A 25587-nucleotide genomic window follows, 5' to 3' on the forward strand; every position below is an offset into this window, starting at 1 on the left:
ATGGCCACTTTCTTTAATTTGTTTTAGGATATGACTAAAAATTAAGACTGATTGTTGTAAGTACTATTCTTAATGAAACATGTTTTTATTTTCATTTCTTAGGATGGAGCTTAGATGTGTTATAGCTGTCATACGCCATGGCGATCGAACACCAAAACAAAAAATGAAAATGGAAGTGAGACATCAAAAGTATGTTGTATGAAGGATAATGTAATGCTTATGAGATACTTTAAAATATACATGATAAACTCATTTGATTAATACCCTCAATAGAAAAATTTTGTTTACTGAATGGTGTTTGGCCATTAATACTTAAACAAGTCCCTGAGTAGCAGAAATGATTAAACATTGACTAATTGCTCTGGTAGCCTAGTGGCATGAAGCTGCACTGCAATCCTGAAGGAACGTAGTTCAAATCCACCAGCAGTTCTGCTGGAGAAGGGTGGGCAGTCTCCTCCAGTGTGATTAACTGCCTCTGAAAACCCACAGGAGGGTCAGTTGTGGGTTGGTTTTTGACTCTATGGTACCCAGCAACAACAATTGACAAAGTGTTGACACAATCTATGCAGAGTACCTGAGAAGTCAGTCCTAATATTCTGATTCCTAAACCATAAAAACCTTGTGGAGCAATTCTATTCTGTGCAGTTGGTGTCACCGTGAGCTAGAACCTACTAGGTACATACAAAATTAAATTAAAGTTGTATATATCAGGATCAGAAAACAAATGTGACAGTACGTATAAATTGTCATCAGTCTTTGCTGATTTTTATTTATTGTTGTGAGGTGTTCGATTATATTTATCATACTTTTGTACTGCTTTCTGAAACTCACTGTCCTCTAAAATTTTTAGTAGAATGAAAGCTATTTCTGTTTGATGTTTGATTTGTAGACAATAAAATTTAAAAATATTAACCTTTAAATATATACAGTGACAAGAGAATGTATAATATTTTGTAATGGTTGTAGATTCTGTTTTTGTTTAAAAACAACTATTTTAAAAATAATGACACGATTCATGGTGCCAAGGCAGCAGCATGATACAGCACGCAGTACTTGAATTCCTTAGACACCCATGTTTAGGCATTTACCTCTAATTTATTATTATTGATTTATCTAAGTATAGGGTGATAACCCTATTATATGCAAATTACTAATAGTCTTCTTCCTTTGTTCAGATTTTTTGACCTTTTTGAAAAGTGTGATGGATATAAATCTGGAAAATTAAAACTAAAAAAACCAAAACAATTGCAAGTAAGTTTGATTTCTTAATTGTTTTGACTTTTTGGAGGTGAAATTATATAAAAATGTAATTATTTGTAAATTTTTGTTTTATAGGAAGTGTTGGATATTGCACGGCAACTTCTTACGGAGCTTGGACAAAATAATGATTCTGAAATTGAAGAAAACAAGTCAAAACTTGAACAACTTAAGACTGTATTAGAGATGTGAGAATCTTTTGAATCCCTTAATTGTAATTAATGTAACTAATGCAGGTGTTCCTTATGTGCTGCTTTTCTGTATGCATGACCTTTTATTTTAATTTCTTTCACAAGTTTGATGGGTTTTTTTCCTTACTAATGTAGAAGAGAAATTGATGAAATCTTAGTAGAATTTGAATTTACACCAGTGGCAAAATTCATCATTGTATTAAAGGGTATTGCTTTAGTTTAACCTTGAATGTTCATGAAAATATCCAAAGAAGACATCAAATTTAGATTTGTCTATGAAGAACTTAGAATAAAGGCCACACTGTTAAGATAGTATACACTATAGATTTGGTGCTCTTTGAAAAAAAAAACAATTTTGAGCTGTACATTAATCACTAAATTGATACCATGAGTATTTCTGTTACAAGCTTTGCACTTTTTGGTCACTTATACTCTCATATCCTTTAGTTTTCAAAAGATATGTTTATGTTTTCACATTTTTTTATTTTTCTGTTTTTACTTTGTTATCATTCCAAATTATGTAACTTTTGTGGAAAACTTTTTTTTTGTCTTTTCTTATTTTTAAGATAGTTAAAATGACTACCTATGGTACATATTTTGTGCTAAAATATTTTGAAGATACCAGCATGGCTGTTACATAGTAAAAGGGACATTAACATTTAAGACATAGGTTTTCTTTAGTTGTATTTTAGGTTTTTTTTTTAGAAAATTGTATCACACTTCCTTGACCGTTGTGGTTACTGGTTTTTTTTTTTTCAGGTATGGCCATTTCTCTGGAATCAATCGGAAGGTACAGTTGACCTATCTTCCTCATGGTTGTCCTAAAACATCTAGTGAAGAAGAAGGTATGGCATTAATAATGTATATTTTAAGGGAACTCTGGTGGCATAGTCTGTTTAGAGTTGTTCTGCATACCCAAAGGCTATCCCTCTGGAACTTTGAATTAACCAGTGGCTCTGTAGAACAAATATTGCAAAGGAGGATCAGCTCTGAATGGATTGAGACTCAACAGCAGTGAGCAGAGAGATTATGCTTTCAGTGCACATTGTATCTTACTGCTCATTATTGATTACTTTTGCATCTTAATTTTTTATAGACTAGACCACTGAATAAAAGAAGTGTAATTTTATTAAACTGTGCATTCTGTGCTTTAAGCAAAAGGCAGTTTACTTAAACTCATTACCCTTGAGTCAAAGCTGCTCCTCCATCAGATTTTCTTTGACAGCACAAGAGAAGATTGCCATCTTTCACTTAGGGAGTCACTGGTGCCTTTAATCCAGCAGAGAGGTGTCCCCTTTAGGTTAGCAGCACAACTCCTTAGGGATTATGCCAGAGTAGAGATTTTATTTTGAGAGCTGCTTAAGACTTCCTTTTTCACACTGGATTTGTTTCAGAAAACAAATTCTTTTTTAAATAAATAATATTATTTATTTATTTCTACTTTAATGTTATTTAATGAACTGTGGTGACATGTTCCAAATTCTAAGTTGGCTTTTCAGTTGTAGTATGAATTCAGTAGCATCTTCAAGAGAAAAAGATGGCAGTATCCTCTTTCTTGTGAAATTAATAGCCTCTGAAGACCCCTGGAGGATATTATTTAGTGTTTTTCTTTCTTCTTATTTGAATAGATGAAGGCCTAACATAGAGAAATAAATCTCAAGAAGTATCAAACTATTCAAAAAACTGGACAGTCAGAATGTTCTTAAAATAAATTGATAATTTGTTCCATTCATTGGACCAAAAAAAGTGCTTATTTAGTGTGGTCTTTTAATAGCAATCAGCATCAAAAGTCATGGATTCATTTACATTTCAGAAGAAAAATGGGAAAGGATCACAAAAAAAGCATTTTTTGGAGAAATGTAGATATAGTCAATAATAGTGAAATTTCACTCTTACTTTAATTATATGGGTAAATGATTACTTTGAAGTAAAACTGGTAATACTAAATGCTGATGAGAAATTGTGGTGGAATTTCAGTCTACTGATTAATATATAAATTGAAAAAACTTTGCAGAGTACTTGATAAAGACTTCAGAAATGTTTTTATACATTTACCTTAATTTTATTAGCAAGAAATTAGAAATTATTCTAGGAAGGATTGAATTATAAAGATACTGATAGCAGCTTTATATTAGAACTGAAGTAATAATTATCTTAAATGCAAACATAATTTGAGTGTGAGTATTTATTTTAAAATTTGACATATTGCTCTGTTGTTATACTTAGTGGTTAATTTCCTATATTCTAATGTTTATAATCCAAAATACTTTATAAATAAATTTTAAAACCAATCTTAATTGTCTTTTCATAAATTAATATAGAGCTCCATGGTAAAACTTGTAAAATTATTTTCAAAGTTTAGTAACCCCATAGCAAATGGTGAATTTTCTGTCACTTTCAATAAATTCTTATTAAGCTCTTTCGGTATTTCTGGTGCATGCTTTTTGAAGTGCATTTCAATAACTTAATATATTATCTTATAGTCATAGTAAAGGACAAATAAAAATTAAGTATAGAAACTCATTTATTTAGCTTCCTCCACATCTGAAAATAGTCTGGTCAGGATCACATGCTAATTGCACAATCCATGTGTAAGAAACTATTTACTAATTTTTTTTTTAAGTTGTCATCCAGAAAAATTTACATTAAAATATATATTAGGATCCTCACTTCACATTTGTCTAAAAATTATGTAAATCACTGATTATCATTCATAAAAAAATATATATATCTCCTTTACTTCAACTGAAGTTGAACATATGACCTTTTATGTGATAACACTAGCAGTCTCTTAGTATAAACATTGAAGATCTGGATCCTGCTGTAAGGGAGCTCCTTATCTGTCATAAAGGAGCTCAACTAAGTTAAATATTTTGGGATAATCAGTATGAAAACAGAGTAGGTGAAACATCCTTTGTTTTCTTATCAGATGCTGCAGTCCCAGGTCCAGGGATGCAGCTTATGGGTACCAGAAGCAGGAGTGACTCATGATCAAATAACTGTACCAATACCCTAAACTTTTATGCAAGAATTTCCAAGGGTCTAATGAGGTGTATCGTACCCTTCACTCCATCTTGCAAAAGTTGGATTAACAGTGAATGATACTACTGTCTTGCCTAATGCTGAGACAGCCCACTGATGGTGTACCTATGTAATCCTACCTAACATGAATGGGTATTGAAGATGTACATTCTTCAAAGACTGTACATGAAGTTTTGAAATTTTAGTAGAATTTTTAAAAGGGACATTCCTGTCAAAAGTAACAGCCTACAAAAATAGGTACATTTTAGGAGAAAAGCTTAAATAATTACAAGAACAGTATAGGAAGAAAATCTTCAAATGTATTTTTAAAGAAACCAAATGTGACATTTATTTATTTTGTCTATACCTATGTATTTTAGATAGCCGAAGAGAAGAACCATCTTTACTTTTGGTTCTAAAATGGGGAGGAGAACTAACCCCTGCAGGCAGGGTTCAAGCTGAGGAACTTGGAAGAGCTTTCAGGTGTATGTATCCTGGAGGTCAAGGTAAATCTTGGAATTTCTTCTGTTAGGTTAAATGTATTTAATATTTGCAAATCCTCATTTATTTTATTTTTAGATGTTATTAAATATGTAAAGTATAGGGAGGAAAAAATATAGCTTAAGTGATTTGAGGATTTATTTTCAGGAGATTATGCAGGATTTCCTGGTTGTGGTTTACTTAGATTACATAGTACCTACCGACATGACCTCAAAATATATGCATCTGATGAAGGTCGGGTCCAGATGACTGCAGCTGCTTTTGCAAAGGTATGAATGGTTTTAAGATTTATTAAAATTTCTATTTACAAGTGCCTTTAAAAGATTTTTACTAGAATGATATTTAATTTAAAACTTGTAAATATTTAATTTAAAAATAACACGTTTAAAAATTCTAACTAAAGCAATTATGATAATGATAAACTTTGATCATTTTATTAATAAAGTTTATTAAATTCTGCATATAACAAAATAAGGACTATCATATGACATTTTGTATTATTATGCATATTAATTTTTTATTCTTTTTAAATTTATTTAATGTTCAGGGACTACTAGCTTTAGAAGGAGAACTTACACCTATTCTTGTTCAGATGGTAAAAAGTGCAAATATGAATGGGCTCTTGGATAGTGATAGTGATTCCTTAAGCAGTTGTCAGCAACGAGTGAAAGCAAGACTTCATGAAATACTTCAGAAAGACAGAGATTTTACTGCTGAAGATTATGAAAAGGTAAGTCTTGACAAACAGGTCTTCTGCATTGTCAAATACTATATATACTCACAGATAAATGCATAAATCATAAATGTTTGTGTAATATAACTCAAATATAAACACTACCCAGTTAAAGAGTGAGAACTTTGCAATATATCTGATGGTCCCTATATGCTCTTAATAGCAAACCCAAATCATGTCTGACAAATTACTGTCATGACTTTTTATGTTACTCTTTTTGTCTCAGTCTTACATCTGAAACACTTAGGGGATAAATACATATCCTAACACAGTATGCCAGGAATGTGTCCTGTCTCCATACCTTTTCAACCTATATGCAGAACAGATTATCCAGGAGGCTGGGCTCTATGAGGAGAAATGTGGCATCAGGATTGGTAGAAGATTCATCAAAAATTTACGTTATGCAGATAACACAACCCTGCTTCCTGAAACTGAGGAGAACCTAAAGCACTTGCTGCAGAAAGTCAAGGACTGTAGCTATCAATATGGATTGAGGCTCAATATCAAGAAGACAAAGATTCTCACCAGTGGACCAATTGGCAGCATCAGGATGAATGGTGAAGAGATTGAGATTGTACACAGCTTTAGTTTGCTTGGCTCCACACTCAACACTCTTGGTACCAGTAGCCAGGAAATTAAAAGACATAGTGCGGTGGGAAAGTCTGCTGTTAGGGACTTCTCCAGAGTACTGAAGAGCAATGATATAACTCTGGAGACTAAGGTGTGCCTGATACAGGCCATCGTCTTTGCAGTCACTTGCTATGCATCAGAGAGCTGGACAGTTGACTAGGAGAATAGAAGGAGACTTGATGCCTTGAGCTGTGGTGCTGGAGAAGAGGAGTGAATATACTGTGGACTGCTAGGAGAAAAACAAGTTCATCCTGGAGAGCATGAAGACAGGCTACTCCTTGGAGTTAAGGATATTAAAGCTTCGTCTGACTTACTTTGGACATGTTGCGAGGAGAGACCAGTCCTTGAGAAGGCTGTCATGCTTGGGAGGGTGGAGGGATAGCGCAGGAGGGGAAGACCCTCTATGATGTGGATTGATTCAGTGACTGGAGAAATGGGGGTGGGTGTATCAGAGACAGTGGAATTGGCCCAGGACTGAGGTCTGTTTGTTGTACATAGGGTTGCTATGAGTCACAAGCAACTCGACGGTACATAACAACAACACAGAATAGGGAGCTCTGGAGGCCCAATGGGTAAAGAGTTGCACTGCTAACCTGAAGGAGAGTAGTTCATCACCAGCTGCTCTATAGGAGGATAACAGTCTCTTCCTTTTTGTGATTTATAGTCTCTGAAAATCCATTAGAGGGTCAACTCCGATTTCTACTTGATAACAGTAAGTTTGATCCTCTGTAGTCTAATTTTTAACAGTTTTTTGTGTGTAGTGAAAGCTATGAGAAACTTAACAACTACTTTGTCTTGTCAGGTCTTACCAGTTTCTGTCTCTGATTCGGTTGGTTTTTACCACTTTGCTAATGGTCTCTACTAGTGGGAAATATTTGAGTTTTCCTTCTCTTAGATTTTGGCTTTTCCATACTGAACTGTAAAAGAATATAATTTATTTATTATCGGTTTACCTTTCTTCATTATATGGCTATAAAATCCATCAGTATTGTTGAGCATAACCATATTGTTGTTGGAAGGTATACTAATGTGTTAGCTTTGACTCATAGCAACCCAGTGCACAGAAGAGTGAAATGTTACCCAATCTTACGCTGTCCTACAATTTCTACTGTGCTGTAACACCACCAGAAGCATCTATTCTTTTTTTATCTTTGTTCTTTGTCCCAGATTTCATATGCTTATGAGGTTATTGAAAATACCCAGACTTGGGTCAGATGACTTAGGATGTCTTTAAACTGACATCCTTGCTCTTTAGCCCTTTAAAGTCATCTTTGACTGCAGATTTTCTCAATGCAACACGTCTTTTGATTTGACGACTGCTTCCATAGGTTCTGATTGTTGATCCAAGTAAAATTAAATCCTTGAGAACTTCAGTCATCTTCTCAGTGTAACTTATTGGTCCAGTTGTGAGAATTTTTGTTTTCTTGATGTATATCTATAGATTGACTTTTTTTTTAAATGTGCATCTTTTTAATTTTTAATCTTAGTATTCAGGTCTTTCATTCGTAGGGTTACTATAAGTCGTCTACGACTCGAGGGAACCTAACAGCAACAAGTATAGTATACGTAATCATTTATTTATGTATTCTTTAATGTCTGTCAAAGAAATCAAATTTAGAGTAAACAGTTTGCTAAGAATTTTTCAGAAAAGCTATTGAACTTTATAATATTTCCCAAAAATTTTAGAAGGTGTCATTTCATATTTTCCTAGTCTGCTTGTTTCCTTTGAGAATTTTCCTATTAGTCATGTTGTTGTATCTTTGTAAATAAATCTGGTTGTTACTGTTTTATTATTTCTAGATACTTTAACTATTTATCTTCAAACTTTCTTCTGTCCCCTTCATCTGGAACACCAAATAAACGTTTACTTTCACTTGCCTTACCTTTTTAAAATTATTTTTTTAATCCTTTTATCTCTATACCTTAGTCTCGATATTATCTTCTAAACTACATTCCAATTCACCAAATTAACTTGGTATGTAATCTTGAATTACAAGCAAATTTACGTATTTTCAAAATTAGAATTTTTATTTCCTTATAAAATCTGTTGCCATTTTCTTAATTGTTTGCAATTCTTTGCTTATGTTTTAATGTTTTCTAAAGCATAATAAGCCTCCTATTGTGAGTTTTTGGTAATTTCAGTACCTAGACTATTTTTAATAATTATCACACTCTGTCGGGTCACCTTTTTTTGGAATAGGAATAAATATGGATCTCTTCCAGTCAATTGGCCAAGTAGTTGTCCTCCAGGTTTCTTGCCACAAGTTGGTGAGCACATCCAGGGAAACATCTCTTTGTTGAAATGTGTCAATTAGTATTCCATCAATTCCTGGGGGCTTTGTTTTTTGTCAAGTCTTTCAGAACAGCCAGAATTTCCTCTCTCGTCACCATTGCCTCTTGATCTTATGTTGTTTCTTGAAATTCTTCTGTGTCAGCCAATTCTTTTTGATACGATGACTCTGTATACTCCTTCCATCTTCTTTTAATGCTTTCTAAATCATTCATTATTCTGCCTATAGTATCCTTAAGCATTGCAACTCTTGGCTTAAATTTGTTCTTTAGTTCTTTAAGCTTAAGAAATGCTAAGCAAGTTCAGCCCTTTAGATTTTTAGACTCTAGCTCCTTGCACATTTCATTTTAATACTTTACCTTGTCTTCCCGAGCTGCCTTTTGAAATCTTCTCTTCAGCTTCTTCTTGATTTCTTCCCTTTGCTTTGGCTTCTTGGGGTTCTAGTGTAATATTCAGAGTCTCTTATGATATCTATTTTGGCTTTTTCGTCTTCTTCCTTCTTTGTAATGACCTTTTGCATATTTCATGGACGACATTCTTGATATCTTTCCACAGCTCATCTGGTCTTCATTCATTAGTATTGAAGACCTCAAACCTATTCCTGAGTTGATTTTGGAATTTGAGAGGAATAGACTCAAGATCAAATTTTGTTTACTGTGGATATGATTCAGCCTTCTTTAGCTTTAATTTGAGCTTGCGTATGAGTAGCTGCTGATCTGTTCCACAATCAGCACAACTGGAACAGGAAATTGACAGAGAACTATGAGAAATGCAAGCTGAGTTTAGAAGAGGTCATGGCACTAGAGATATTATTGCCAGTGTCAGATGGATCTTGGCAGAAAATAAAAGAGTACCAGAGGAATGTCTATCTGTGCTTCATTGACTATGCAAAGGCATTTTACTGTGTGGATCACAACACATTGTGGCTTACTGTTAGGAAAATGGGAATCCTATAACACTTGATTGTGCTTATGTGAAAACTTATACTTGGACCAGGAAACCGTCTCAGAACAGAGCAAGGAAACACTGCTTGGTTCAAAATCAGAAAAAGGAGTGCATCAAGGATGCATCCCATATCAATACCTTTTCAGTCTATATACAGAACAGATCATTTGGGAGGCTAGGCTTTATGAGGAGTAATGTGGCACGAGGCTTGGAGGAAGACTCATCAGCAATCTACATTATGCAAATGACACAACCTGGCTTGCTGGAACTGAAGAGAACCTGAAGTGCTTGCTGTAGAAGGTCAAGGACTATATAGTCTTCAATATGGATTGGAGCTCAACCTCAAGAAGACAGAGATTCTCACCACTGGGCCAATTGGCAGCACCATGATAGATGGAGAAGAGATTGAGCTTGTTAACAAATTCAGCTCCACAATCAATACTCTTGGCACCAGCGATAAGGAAATCAAAAGGTAAATTGCATTGAGAAAATCTGTCTGGGACCTCCAAATACTGAAATACAACAATGTCAGTCGAAAGACTAAGCTGTGCCTAATTCAGTCCATGGTCTTTGCAATCACCGACTATGCATCAGAGCTGGACAGTGATTAAGGATAACAGAAGAAGAATCGATGCCTTCAAGTTGTATTACTAGAGAAAAGATTTGAACATACCATGGACTGCCAAGAAAACAAACATGCCTGTTATGGAGAGAGTGAAACCAAATTAGCCCTTGTAGGCTAGGATTTTTAAGCTCTGTCTCACATAACTTTGGGCATGTTGCAAGGAGTGACCAATTCTTGGAGAAGGATATCAAGCTCTGAAGGGTGAGGGATGGTGTAGGAGAGGAAGACCCCGGATGAGATGGATTGATATAGTAACTGGGGCAATGGGTATTGCTGTGTTGGAATCAGCAAAACTGGCTTAGGATAGGGCAGGCTTCAGAGCTGCTCTACATAGGGTCACTGTGGGTTGCAGGTGACTCTATGGCACATAACAACAACAATTGTGTTTTTTTGGTTCTGTTTCTTTTGCCTTTTCTGATGATTGACATTCATATATCTTGTATTCTTGTGTGCGTTAGTTCTTTTACTTGTTCATGAAAATAATTTGATCTTTATATAATTGATGTCAATATCCAATACAGATTTTATTTGAACAATGGATTTGGCAATCTTTGAGTTTCAGAAACAGTTTTTCTTTGCCAGCTAGACAACTTTTACATAGTTTGTTGATGATTTGCTTTTGATTCCTTATCACTCTCTTGAAACCTGAGTTCCAAGTGTTTAACCACAGCATCACTGTTAGAGTAACCTGGACTCCACTTTTGTTTCTTTAGCCCCAAAAGAATGTTAAAGCTCTCTACTCAGTTTCTCAACTATCTTGTCATAATCTATAAATATTCCCAGTGTGAGCCTTACTCTCAGTTACTAAAGTATGTAAATTTTGATTCCAGAATTCTTTACTGATATATCAATTTAACTGTTTTCAGTTTCTTAAAGCAGAAGTGTAGAAGTTTTTTTTTTTTTTCCAGAAGTTCTGACAACTGCTGAAACTAAATTGGTGGCACTAAATAAATTTGGCCATCTAAGGCTTAGGACTAAAATTTAGAACCATATACTCTTTTTGTTAGCCCATATGTCAGTTTTTTGGTGACCCTTATTGACTTGCAACTATTTAGTTCATCACAATGGCTGAATGTCCTAGTTGTAGTTAAGATCACCAACCTGATAGACTACCTAAATTGAAATCCTACTCCTTCACATAATAGCATGTAAATAATACAGATACATTTTTTACAAAAGGAATCAGGAAAAAGTTATAATCTGGAAAAAAGGTAATCATATAGAGTTTTAAAATATGTGATATATTTGTGTGTCATATTTAGAACCTTATCACAGTAAGTCAGAAAATTATCATCAATCTCATAACTTCTGTATTTTCTATGGATGACCTAATCATAATTTAAATGTATTCCTTTTTAACAAGGAATTTAGAGATTTTTTTATTTTATTTCTTGCTTGGTCATATTATTGTATTTTAACAATTCTTTTAATTTGTGTTATGGAATTATTCTTCAGTTAGTGGGAAACTTTGTGTAATAAATAATATGTTATTCTTTTGAAAGCTTAAGCATAATGAGATATAAAGTATTTGCTTTATTTATTTGCAGCTTACTCCATCTGGAAGCATTTCTCTTATTAAATCAATGCATTTAATAAAAAATCCTGTAAAAACCTGTGACAAAGTTTATTCCTTGATTCAGAGTTTGACTTCTCAAATCAGACATCGAATGGAAGACCCCAAGTCATCAGGTAAATATTATATTTTTTTAGAATATACAACTAATAAAAATGAGTATCTGGTTATTGTAAGTCATTTTTATTTAAGTAATCTGGCATATATCCTGTGACCTTAGTGGAGGATTAGTTAGTATGTATTTGGCAAAAGAGTAGTAGCTAAGTTATAGTTGTTTTTATCCTTGACTAACTGCTAGAAACACTAAAACATTCTCATTTTAATATTTATTTCTAAAGAATTGCCATATAGATAAATAATAAAGAGATAGATAATAGGAATAAGCAACATGACTGTGATTTTGCCCCTGACTCAGATTAGTTTGATTAGTAACTAGGAAAGTTCACATTGGCTTTATGTGTTTCTGTGGAACATTTGAATTTTTCATTTCTAAGGTTTCTTTCAGTTATAAATGCCTCTTGTTTGAAGGAGTTGGATTCTGGAAGGTAGGTCATTTTTATTTGATTAATAGTCTATTTTGAGCTGATTGGTCTTTTTTTATTTAATAAACAGTCAAGTGTGAGCTGTTTGGTCTTTTATTTAATTAACAGTCAGGTGTGTGCTGTTTGGTCTTTTTTTTATTTAATTAACAATAAGTTGTGGACTAGAAGCCTCTTATTAAAACCAGTTAGGACCCGGTGGGTGGGCCTTTATGATTAAAAGTTGACTGTTACTTTTTGCTCTTGAGCCTGATGGGAAGACTGATTTGTTATTATAGTTACTGTTTAAAGAGGGGGAAATGGTATATGAGGGCACAGGGCTATGAGGGTCTGAAAGGACCAGAGTGAGTAAGAATAGCACAGCCTCTCACTGCCCTAGATAGAAAGCAGATAAAGAACCCGTGGCCTAGCCCGATGGTGCCTCTAGAGCCAAACCAATGGCAAGAAGTTTGTTTATTCATTGTTGACTCATAGACTCATAGTTATGGTGCCAACAGTAGGGTTTATTAGGTAGGGAAGTTGGAGAGTGGGGGAGACAAAGAATATCACCCAAAACAAGTCTAGGTTTTAGCTCCAGTTCCAAGACATAATTCTTCAATTAGTCCAAGCTCTGGTTTCAGTCTGCAGTCAAATCCATATCGTCTAGCAAGGTTTGCCTCCAAGCAAACAATCATCTAGCAATTTATAAGTTAGATTCTCCTTCAAGCATCCATCAAGAACAGCAGACACCTTTAACTATGGCCTTTCTCAGCACTCCTTTGCTTACACCTTGCCACAGTTTTTTCCACAGCAATGCCACAGTATCTCCAACACCATCATCAGGGTCTTAACAACAGAGTCTGCTCCCGTCTCCCTCAAGTCTTGTTGCCAAAAGTCTTGCTCATCTCAAGTTTTGCTCCCCTGTGTGTAAAAACATACTCTTTCTCTTATCCTAGCCCCACCTCTGTTGATGATGTACAAAACCATACTGGTTTAGAAGACTATGTGTCTGCAGTTAAGGTACCTGGAAACCAGAAAGAGTTAACTGTAACGGAACGGCTAAAAAAAGAACCAACTTTTAGTCTCATACCACAGTTACCAACTAAATTATCTGTTGTATTTGGGTAGAACATTGTTCCAATTGGTAAATACAACACTTGTCTGTCAATTTGCTGTAGTGAGAGAACTTGTGGGTTGCTGTGATACTGAAAGCTATGCCACTGATACGTTACATGCCACTTGGGTTACTCATAGGGAACAAGATTTAGTACAGCTCACAAATTAAGACAGACTAGATAGCTGGACTGGCCATCCACTTCTTTCTTTCTTTTTTTTTTGTAAAGACTTTTTCCATGTATTTATTAATTAATTCAAAAAAAATACTTTTTATATGCTCTACACTGTCATTCACAGACAGAGATCTCAAGAAGCTTATAATGAAATTGAGAAAATACATATAGTGAAAATTATGTGATACCAGATGTTTATCCAAGATGAAAGATAATCATACATATGGTGCTTAAGCCCCATATGTGTGTCTGTAAGCCACACATGAGTTCAGAGGAAGGAACGGTTCATATGAGCTGAGCAGTCAGTCTTCGTGGAAGTATGGAAAGTGATGGCCATCCACTTCTGAAATTCTAAGCCTCTGAAAACTCTATGAACAGTAGAGGAACGTGGATAGTTATAGTAGTAGAGCCCAGACTGGAAGTCATTAGAAATGAGGAAAAAATAATGGCAATCATTGTTTAAAAATTGGAACATGGAATGTACATAGCTTGAATATGGGAAAACTAGGAATTGTGAAAAATGAAATGGAGTTCATGAACATTGACATTCTAGGCATCAGTGATATTAGATGGACATTCCATAGACTGCCAAAAGAACAGATATATCTTATAGAAAGTGCATCCAGAGTGCCCTTTGGAGGCAAAGATAACACAGCTTCGCTTCATACTTTTGACATGTTGCTAGGAGAGGCTATTTCTTGGAGAGGATGCAATACTCAGAAAGGTGGAGTGTCTGCAAAGGAGAGGAAGATTCGTGAGCAAGTGGATTGATTGACATGGTGACTGCTACAATGGACTCTAGTGTGCCAGGAAGTGAGAGGAAGGCACAGGATAGGACAGGGTTCAGATCTTTTGTTCATAAGGTCACTATGGGTCATACACAACTTGTTTGACTACACCTAACAACAACACAGCATCAAAAGCTAATAAAAACTGACGCATTTTTAAGAACTTGTTTCTAGATGAATCTTGATCAAAATAGGAAAAGTGGAACAGAATTTAAAATTGTTATGTAACCTAAGGGAGCTCTGGTGGTCTAGTGGCAAGTAGCTACGCTACAATCCCGAAGGTACATGGTTCGAGGCCACCAGACACTCCACAGGAAAATGATGTGCAGTCTCCTTCTATGCAATTAACTGCTTCAGAAAACAAGCTGGAGGTTCAGCTATGGGTCAGTTCCAACTCAATGGTACATGACAATAAAAACACAACTTTTTTTTTTTTAAAAAAAGTTCATACTACAATTTATTTAGGCATTTGCTTTGAGAGGCCATATGTGCCCAATTTATGACATTTCTTTTTATTGGGGGGGATTTTTTTTTTAATTGAGATTTTAATGAACGCTTATAGAGAACTTGGATTTCCATTCATTCATTGTTGTACATTTACAACATTTAACCTAGAGATTCTAGAGCCCCTGAGGCTGGATGAACCCCAAACATTATTGCCATGGGTTAGTCTTTATACTTTAATAAAAATATCTCCTAAGGACTTCTTTAATAAAGATTTCATCAGTAAAGATTGTTTTCAGGTGTCATTTAGTCTAGTACAATTTATAGCAACCCTATGAACAAAGAAGTACACCCTGTAAACCCAATAAGGTTACAGCCTAGGAAACCCTACAAGGCAGTTGTACTGTCATTTCGGGTCACTATTAATGTGAATCACTTAATCACTGATACAACACATTACAATTTTACCATGGACATTTTAAAAAGGTTTTTTTGTTCACTTGTTTTTGTGGTTGTTTTTTGGGGGAAAGTTTCTCTTATTTTCTTAATATTTTGTTTTTTATACTATATACTAGAATAGGTATACATCTATACACATACACATATGTAAATGTGTGAGAAAACACACTCTAGTAGCTGATTATTTTCATGCTTTTCCTTATTTTTTTAAAATCGGTTTGCTTACAAAGTTTGTATGCATTTGTGTTTCACACTATTCTTCATTCATTTTGTGTTTCATGCAATCATCCTCATATAATAATGTTTTATAAAATTAATCAATAAGAGAGATGCACATCAAAACCAAAATAAGATATCATCTCACCCCAGTAGCGGGGGCTAAATTTATTAGAGCAGCAAGCAATAAAAGTAGGCGAGGATGTGAAGAAGTGGAAACTCTTATACACTGTTGGTGGAATTGTAAAATGGCATAACCGCTAGGGAAGGCAGTTTGGTGTTTGCTCACAGAGTTGAACATAGAAACTCTATATGACCCAGCTATTCCACTAGTATTAATATACCCCAAGGAAAGTAGAAGTGAGACACAAATGGAGACATGTACATCAATGTTCATAGTAGCATTATTCACCATCCCGAGAACATGGAAACAGCTCAAATGTCCAACTACAACAGAGTGAATTAAGAAACTGTGGTACATTCATACAGTGGAACACTAAGTAGCACTCAGGAGCAATGATTTTTAAAAGTACTATGTAACTTGGATGAGACTGGAAAGCATTATGCTGAGTGAACTAACTCATTCTCATAAGGACGAATAGTGCATAAGACCATTATTGTAAAAATAGAAGGATAACTAGTAAAGCATGTATGGGAAGCCAAGGGGGGAAGGGGTGGGAATGGAGTGGTGAGGATGGGTTGGAGCAAAACCACAGGGTTGCACAGTTGTGGTTGGAGGGAGGGAGGGAAGGGAATGGGAAGGATCCAAGTTAAAAAGTTTCTAAACATAAACAATTTATATTACCTAATTGCATTTTAAGTGAAATAAATATACTGAAAATATTTATGTTATTTTAGATATTCAGCTTTACCATAGCGAGACATTAGAGCTTATGCTACGCCGATGGTCCAAGTTGGAAAAAGACTTTAAAACAAAGAATGGAAGATATGACATCAGTAAAATTCCTGACATATATGACTGTATAAAATATGATGTCCAGCATAATGGTTCTTTAAAATTAGAAAACACAATGGAATTATACAGACTTTCAAAGGCCTTAGCAGATATTGTTATCCCTCAGGTAAATAATTTTTTATTTTCTTATAATGTTGATAAATTGTTATATACTATTCAGATATAACCAACTCATAGCTGTTCCTCTAGCAGGCTTTTTCAGAGGCTTTTTCATGTGAGAGGACGTTGCCCATCTTTCTTCCATGGAGTAGCTGGTAGATCCTTTTGAATATTTAACCTTTAAAAATCCTTAACTTTAAAAAGGAAATAAGTGATCACAATTTATATGTTCTGTTGGTTACAATAAATGATAGTAAAATATTTTTTTCCTAATAGGTTAATGCAGGGAATTTTTTTAAATTAAATAATCATATTCCTAAACAACATAAACAACTGGAAACTGGAGAGAGCAAATCACTAAACAATTTGTTGTGCACCTTTGTGTTCCTACAACTCTGTGCTCTGAAAATGAGAAAAGTGAGGTTACAGTAGTTGCCCTAATATAAAAAATAAATAGATACATAAATAAAAAATTACAAGATTTACTACTTTGTGTGAAAGTATTTCAAAATGATCTTTTTTGTCCTGTTTTGCTATTGTGTGTTCATTCATCCACTCTTTACTCTTTATTGCCTTCTTCTCCCTCCATTCCCCTTGTAAGACTATTAATTATCATATACATTGTTTCTGATCATCCATTCCTTTCAGAATGTCCTTCCTTTCACCTCCTCCAGTGGAGTAATCATTATCTGTCTGTTCTTTGTTCACTTTTCCTCCTCTCCCTCCCATCTTAATCCTGTTCTAATAATGGGCATTGTTTGTCTGTAAATAGCCCTGACTGAGATATTTCACGCAGCATAATGTCTTCCAGACTCATCCATAGTCTTTAGTGTTTTCCAAGTGCATTATTTTTCAGTGCCGTGTAATACTCATTTTAATGAATGTACCATAGTTTCTCTGTCCATGAGCTTTTTTTATCTCTTTGCTGTTGTGAACAATGTTGTGATAAGCATTGCAGCTCAGATTTCTTTGGTGTATATTCCCAAATTCTGTTTCCAATTTTCTGAGGAAGCTCCAGACAGCCCTCAATAATGGTACCATTTTACATTCATACCAGCAGTGAATAAGAGTTCTGATCTCTCTACAACTTCACCAGCATTTGTTATTTGCTGCTGCCCTGTTGAATTCTGCTATTGTTGCTGTGGTGAGATGATATAGTTCTAATTCACATCTTTCTGTTAGCTACAGATTTTGAACATTTCTTAATGTTCTTAATTTGTTTGCCATCTGAATGTCATCTTTGAAGTATCTGTTCATATCCTGTGCTCATTTTGTGATTAAGTTGTTTACCTTTTTCTTGTTAAGATACTGGAGTATTCTATAAGTTTTAGATATGAGACCCTCATCAGGTATGTGATTGCTAAATATTTTTTCCCAGTCTGTGAGTTTCTCTCTTACCCTGTTAGAGAAGATTTTGGATGTGCATAGAGATTTTATTTGTAGAAAATCCCATGTATCTATTTTATTCTCTCCTGGTTATAGGTAACATGGAGACATTTTTAATAGTTGAAAAAGAACAAAATAGTAAACATGTTTATATTAATAGTTTGTAGGAAAGCATGGTTTTTAAATGAAAATTTTGTATATTTAGTTCTTGATTTTATCCTTCTAGTAAAGCTAAACTTAAAGATATTATGTACCATCACATAATTTGCTTTTAATATAATTTCGATTAACAGGAATCATTAATAGGGTCTATGCAAGAAAAATGTTTATATGTTTAGTGTACTTAAAAGTGTTGATATGCTTCTAAAATAAATTTTGTTTCCACTTTTACCATTAAATTGATAACTTTTTTTCTGTCTATGCTTACATGAATTATATAGCACCAGTAGGGAGTTCTTGTGGCCTTGTGGGTAGAGAGTTGTGTTGCTAACTCAAAGGTGGCACCCCTCTCGCAATAAGAATCTACCAGTGGCTCCAGGTGAAAAAGATGAGCAATCTCCTCGCCTGAGATTTGAAAACCTGTTAGAATGTCATCTATGAGTCTGTTCTGACTCACTGGGAATAATGCAGAAAGAGAATCCTAGCTAAGCTTAAATATGGTAACCATGGTCTAGTCTCATTATATTATCAGTTCAAATCGTTTTAGTAGTGAAAATAGTTGAAATGTTGGATGTTCAAATCCATCTGCTGCTTTTTTGGAGAAAAATGAGGAATTTCCTCTGGTAAAGCAGAATTCCTTGGAGGGTTGCCCCAAGTATAAATTGTTTCTTTTTATTGACATAATTCACTGATTTTTCTTAATCCCACATTTTCCCTCTAATTACAAATACAGCTACCATACTATTTATATATCCCTTTTGTATGCTCAGTTACTTTTATAAGAAATTCCATTTTCATGAGTCTTCTGTAATTAATGTATAGGCAGCATTTTTTTTATTAGCTTATTCATACTGATGTGTCATCTGAATCTTTATGGAAATGGTTGATATAATTACATATCACTTATTTCAAATATCCTAGAATGTAGTTTATATAACTATTACTCAAATTTACACACCAGCCACAAAAGATGATGAAGTTGAGGGTTTCTGACAACTTATATTATCTGAATGCTAAAACATTTAATGAAGATTCATTAATAATTAGTGGTGACTGGAATACAAAAGTTAGAAATGAAGAAAGATTGAGCATTTGAAAATTTGGCTTCGGTGTCAGAAATGAGGCTGGTAATTGAGTCATATAATTTTATACAATCAATAATTTATTCATTGCAAATAAAACAAGTACAGATGACAGTTATATGCATGGACCTCACCTGATGGACTACATAGAAATCAGATTGATCTCATCTGTGGAAAGTTGATAGAAAAGTCAGCAGAAAGCCAGGAACTGACGGTGGAACATACTATCAATTATTTGTGTGCAAGTTCAGATTGAAGCTGAAGAAAATTAAGTCCATGAGAGCCAAAATATGACCTTGAGTCTAGCCTAGTTAAATTTAAAAAAAAAAATAACTTAAAAAATAGATTTCAGCACTGAACACTAATAAACAAAGACCTGGTAAATTATGAATAACGTCAAAGATATCATCCATGAAGAAAGCCAAAGGCCTTAGTCCATTTTCTTACAGGGTTATTTTCACATTTAACCTCTGATTGAATTAAACTAATTTATACAAATAACAATATTCATCCTCTTTTCTTAGGAATTCCTTACTTTTTCAGTTCCACTGCAGAAGTCCTTCCAGTTATACTTTATAGTTTCTGGAAGAATGTGTGTGTGTATTTTGTGTGTGTATGTGTGGGTACACACACACACACCCCCCCTATATATGATGGGCAGTCTTCTCCCACACAGTTAGTTAACTGTCTCAGAAAATCTGCTGCAGAGTCAGTTATGAGTGAATTCTCTCTTGGTGGTACATAACAAAAGCAACAGCAACATAATTGTCTTAATTCAACTGAGAATTGTTAGAGGTCTAACAGTTGGATATCTTTGTAATTAGACTATTTCTGTATATATTTTCTCTTCAGGAATATGGTATAACTAAAGCTGAGAAACTCGAGATTGCCAAAGGCTACTGTACTCCTCTAGTTCGAAAAATTCGTTCTGACCTTCAGAGGACACAAGATGATGACACTGTAAATAAACTACATCCTGTGTAAGAAACAATTGGTTATTTACAACTGTAGACATGTGTTTGCATACTGCCAATCTAAATTACTTTTTTAATCTACCCATAAGGAAGCCAGGATTTTGACAGTATAACAATAAGAGTTAATCTTATTTAACTCTTACTAAGTTATTATTAAATGGTGTAGTTAGGTAAGTGCTCAACTGCAAGCAGACTGACCTTTCATATCAACCTTGGGGCTATTTACAAAATAAATCTAGCACCTAGTGATCTGCTTATGAAATGTCATAGAATTCAAAATCCTATGTTGTTATGTGCAGTTGAGTCAGCTGTTAGTCATTGTGACCCTATGAACAGTGGCACTGAATCTTGCCCTATTCTAAGCCAACTTCACCATCTTTGACACATCTAACCCCATTATCACAGTCAACTTGTCAAACTCTATAGAATAGGATTATTCTATACATACAGGCTTGCCATGACTCAGAATCAATTAAGCAGCAACCAAGAAGAACCAACATTTCTTTAGGTTAGCATTCAACTAGGTTTATTTTTCACTGAGTTAAAAGAGAGAAATTTGCTTTATGCCATCATAAAATGATGATCTGTACTGTACCCATTTAATGCTGATGTGTACCATTTAGCACATAAATATCTTTGAGCTTCTTTAGGCCTGTCACTCCTGCCATTGCTAATAGAGAAGTTAAATGATGTATTTATTGCAAATTTGATTGATATTATATCTATAATTTTCATTTCCAGTAGGAATGATTTTTTTTATTATAACTTCAACATTTAACCAACTGTATAGAGTGTATGTAACACTCTCTTTCTGACTTTAGGTATTCCAGAGGTGTTCTGTCTCCTGAGCGTCATGTTCGTACAAGATTGTATTTCACCAGTGAAAGTCATGTACATTCTTTGCTATCTATTCTTCGGTATGGTGCCTTATGTAATGTAAGTTCATTAAGTTATTCCAATATAACAAAAAGATATGGTACCTTAAACTTGTAATCACATCCCTAGCCTCGCTATTATTACTGTGAAATTTCTATAATGCACTGTTAATTTTTATAATTCTAAATTTTCTATAATCTACTATAGAATTATAGTATATCAATATTGTTGTTGTTGTTGTGTACCATAAAGTCGGAACCGACCCATAGCTGACTGGAGGGCTTTCAGAGGCAGTTAATTGCAAGGGTGGAGACTGCCCATCCTTCTCCCAAGGAGCAGCTGGTGGCCTCAAACCATGTGCCTTTGGGATTGCAGTGCAGGTTCTTTCCAGTAGGCCACTAGAGCTCCCTATAAAAATATAGTGTAAATATAGTATATATATTTTCTAGATTCTATACCCCTAGCATTTTTAGAAATCAGGATAAACACTGAAGCACTGTACCAAAAATAATTAGCTAGCGCAAAACCATTTCAGGAGCTAGAATATGATCAAGAACCAGTGATGGTAAGGAGAGTTCAAACTGCATTGTAGATATTGCCAAAAATAATAAAGTCCCTGGAATTAATGGAATCCAAATTGGACATCATCCAATGCATATTGAGATATATATATAAAAAATGGATTGGGCACATTTCATGTGCAATAAACTGATGCAGCCCTAGATGTGCTCAGTAAATTATGCCAAGAAATCTGGAAGACAGCTACCTGGCCAATTGACTAGAAGAGGTCAATTTTTCCCCCATTTCCCAAAATGATGATCCAACAGAATGTGGAAGTTATTGAACAATATCATTAATATTACACCAAGCAAAATCTTGTTGGAGTTTATTTTAAAAGGCTGCACAATACATCAACAGAAAACTGCCAGAATTCAAGCCAGATTTACAAGAATCTGGAACCAGGTATATCACCACTAATGTCAAATGGATCTTGACTGAAAGCAGAGAATATCAGAAGATCATCTGTCTGTGTTTTATTGACATGCAGAAGCATTTTTACTGTGTGGATCACAACAAGTTATAGCTAACATTAAGAAGAATGAAAATTCCAGAACACTTAATTGTGCTTATGTGAAATCAATGCATAGAACAAAAGATGGTTGTCTGAAAAGGACAAGACCACTGCATGGTTTAAAATCAAGAAGCATATGTGGTAAGGCTGTATGTATCCTTTGTCCATATCTGTTCATTCTACATCCTGAGAAAATCATTCAAGAAGCTATACTTTATGAAGAAGAATGTGGCATCAGGATTGGAGGAAGACTGATCTACAACTTGTGTTATGCAGATAACACAGTCTTGCTTACTGAAAGTGGAGAAAACTGAAACCCTTGCTGCCTACAGAGGATCAAAAACTACAAGCTTTAATTTGGATTATATCTCAACATCAAGAAAACAAAAATCCTCACCGCTGGACCAATAGGCAACAGCATGATAAATGGAGAAAAAGATTGAAGTTGTTAAATATATAATCAACCATTTTATTTAAAAAATAACATTTTAATTTTAATTGTAATTTTAGCTTAAGTTTACAGAAAAAGTTGGATTTTCATTCATTTATTTTTGTAATTTTTCTCCCCAATTTTTTTAATAGTCATTCATTGTTACACAATTTCCTCCCTCACTCCCTCCTCCCCACCCACCTCCTCCAGTCCACTTTGCAATGTATTTTTTTAATTTTATATTAATTTGCTCACAAAGTTCGTACACATTGTGTTCATACACATTCACACTATTCCTCATTCACGTTGTGCCTCATACAATCATTCTCATGAATTATGTTATATAAAATCAATCAACACTGGACCTTGCCCATCATTACCCAATTTTTTAAAGTCCTCACCAGATCCTTCCCATTTCCTTCACCCTCCCTTCACCCACCAGACTGTGCAACCCTATCATTTTGCCCCTACTCATCCTCACCACTCTGCTCCCACTCTTTCCCCTCTGAGTCCCCGTACATATTTTACCAGTTATCCTTCTGTTTTTCCAATAATGGTTTTAATGCAGTATTTATCCTTCAAAGGCTTAGTTCACTCAGCATAATGCTCTCCAGTCTCTCCGAAGTTATGTAGAATTTTTTAAATTGTTGCACTTGAGTGCTGTACTGTATTCCATTGTGTGACTGTACCACAGTTTCTCAGTCCATTCAATTGTAGTTGGTCACTATGGCTGTTTCCATGATCTTGTGATGGTGAATAATGCTGTATGAACACTGGTTTACAGATCTCTGTTTGTGTCTCAGTTTACTTTTAGTCACAGACAATACCCTTTGGTACCAGCCATCAAAAAATCAAAAGACATATTGAATTGGGAAAATTTGCTACCAGGATCATTTCTAGAGTGTTCAAGAACATTAATGTCAGCTAACGACCAAGGTGTTCCTGATTCAGGCCATGGTCTTTTCAGTCATTTGCTATAAACATAATTTTTTTGTGTTGTTGTTGTGTACCATAGAGTCAGAAATGATCCATAGCTGATCTCCTGTGTGTTTTCAGAGGCATTTGATTGCACAGGAGGAGATTGAGCATCCTTCTTCCATGGAGCAACTGATTGGTCTTGAACTGTGTTCCTTTGGGATTGCAGCGCAGCTTCTTGCCATGAGGCCACCAGAACTCCTCTCCAAAGTGTTAAAGAGCATTAATATCAGCTTAAAAACCAAGATGTTCCTGATCCAGGCCATGGTCTTTTCAGTTATTTGCTATTAACATGTATTTGCTATATAACATCTAAAAGTTGAAAAATGACAAAGGATGACAAAAGGAGAATCTAATCCTTTAGAGTTTGGTGCTGGAGAAGAATATTGCATATCACAGGACTTCCAAAAGAACAAGCAAGTCTGTCCTGGACAAAGTGTGATCAGGTTACTCCATGGAAACAAGAATAGTGATGTTTCATTTCATGTGCTTTGGGCACGTTATTAGGAGGATATTGTGCTTTAAAAGGTGGAGAGTCAACATAGTAGAGGTTGACCCACAACAAGAAGGATTGACATGATGACTATAACAGAGGGCTCAAGTGTATCAGATATGATAGCACATGATAGGACAACGTATAGATCATAGAGTTGCAAGTTTCCTAGGATTGTTATGTGTCTTAGTTGACTCAACACATAACAAGTCTTCTATTCAGAGAAGATCCATTTAAACCAACAATATGTAAAACTTCTTTGTTGTTGTTAGGTGCTGTCGAATTTAGTATGTCCCAAAGTGATCCTAATACAACAAATCTGAACCCTGGCTTATCTTTATTATCCCTGACATACTTGAGCCATTGTCATAGTCCTGTTTCAGTTCATCTCCTCATTTTTTAGCCCCTTTGGCCCCTACCTCTAATACTGTAACTACCAGTGTTCTTCTATTATTCAGAGGATTTTCAAAGATCTGTTATTTCGGAAGTGGATGGCTGGTCCAGCTTCCTAATCTGCCATAATCTGTGAGCTCTGCTGGAATCTGTCCTGCGTGACTGACCCTGCTGCCATAGCTTCTCACTCATAGAAACTCACAAGTTAGTGCAGTACAGCAGACAGACAGACCAGTGCTCTACTGATAAGAGCAAACAATAAGCAAAGGGCACTCTGGTGGCCTAGTGGTAAGAAGCTCTGCTATAACCCCAAAGGCAAGCATTTGTAATCCACCAGCTGCTCCGTAGGAGAAAGGTAGGAAGTTTCTTCCTGTACAATTACCTTCGAAAACCTGATAGACGGTCAACAATGGTTCAGTTCTAACACAACATAATAGACTTGAGTAATCGATGTCTGGTGGCCTAGTGATAATAAACTATGCTGCATTCCCAGAGGCATGCAGTTTGAACTCACCAGCTGCTCCGTGGACAGAGGATGGACAATCAGTTTCCTCCCATATGATTTACTACCTTTGAAAACCAGCTAAAGGGTCAGCTATGAGTCTATTTGCTCAGTAGCACACAACAAAAATTATAGAGTTGGATAGTGGGATAAAAAACGGAATCATTTTAGTAATTAGGTGGTAAAATTGAAAAGATTTGGTATATAATTGAGCACTGTGCATTTATAAAATAAATCATACCAAAATCTGTTGGTTTAAAGCAGTTGGTTGTTTCTTTTTTTTCTCTCAGGATTCAGAGGATCCTGATTTTCTCTCGGTTCAGAGAATTGATTAGGGAGTTTTAGGTCAAGATGTTCAAGAATTTGTATTGAAGCAGTAGCTAGAGACCTGTAATTACCTAACATCATTTTTGTTGATCTTTTGACCAAAATACAAGTTTCTATCTAGGTGGAAAAGAAAGGAAATAAGTCCAACCAGTAGATTGCCCCTACTTTTCTAGCGGAACATCTGGTGGATTCGAACCATGCACCTTTGCGATTGCAGCACAGCTTCTTGCCACTAGGCCACCAGAGCTCCCTTGAATCATTCTTTGTTATAAATATAGCCCATGTTTATAACAGAGTAGTTTTCCTTCCTCTTTGTATTTGAGAATCCATAACTCTATGTTCAGTTTATTATAGTGCAATTTT

At 34.9% G+C, this 25587-nt stretch overlaps 1 protein-coding gene across 3 annotated transcripts in view; it reads left to right on the forward strand.

Moving 5' to 3' along the window:
* The window catches only part of PPIP5K2 (diphosphoinositol pentakisphosphate kinase 2), an 85268-nt gene that overhangs the window by 31478 nt on the left and 28203 nt on the right, over positions 1–25587 (forward strand). For all 3 annotated transcript variants that reach the window (XM_006900683.1, XM_006900682.1, XM_006900681.1), the window contains exons 10-20: positions 103–189; positions 1176–1251; positions 1336–1445; positions 2208–2293; positions 4850–4975; positions 5118–5239; positions 5518–5700; positions 11741–11882; positions 16339–16562; positions 20035–20162; positions 20978–21092. In XM_006900683.1, the coding sequence (XP_006900745.1) occupies positions 103–189; positions 1176–1251; positions 1336–1445; positions 2208–2293; positions 4850–4975; positions 5118–5239; positions 5518–5700; positions 11741–11882; positions 16339–16562; positions 20035–20162; positions 20978–21092 (1399 nt within the window). The remainder of the gene's footprint in view (positions 1–102; positions 190–1175; positions 1252–1335; positions 1446–2207; positions 2294–4849; positions 4976–5117; positions 5240–5517; positions 5701–11740; positions 11883–16338; positions 16563–20034; positions 20163–20977; positions 21093–25587) is intronic.

The sequence above is a fragment of the Elephantulus edwardii genome, unplaced genomic scaffold (assembly GCF_000299155.1).
Source record: "Elephantulus edwardii isolate Elephantulus edwardi_28Jun2011 unplaced genomic scaffold, EleEdw1.0 scaffold00290, whole genome shotgun sequence".
Classification (NCBI taxonomy): Eukaryota; Metazoa; Chordata; class Mammalia; order Macroscelidea; family Macroscelididae; genus Elephantulus; species Elephantulus edwardii.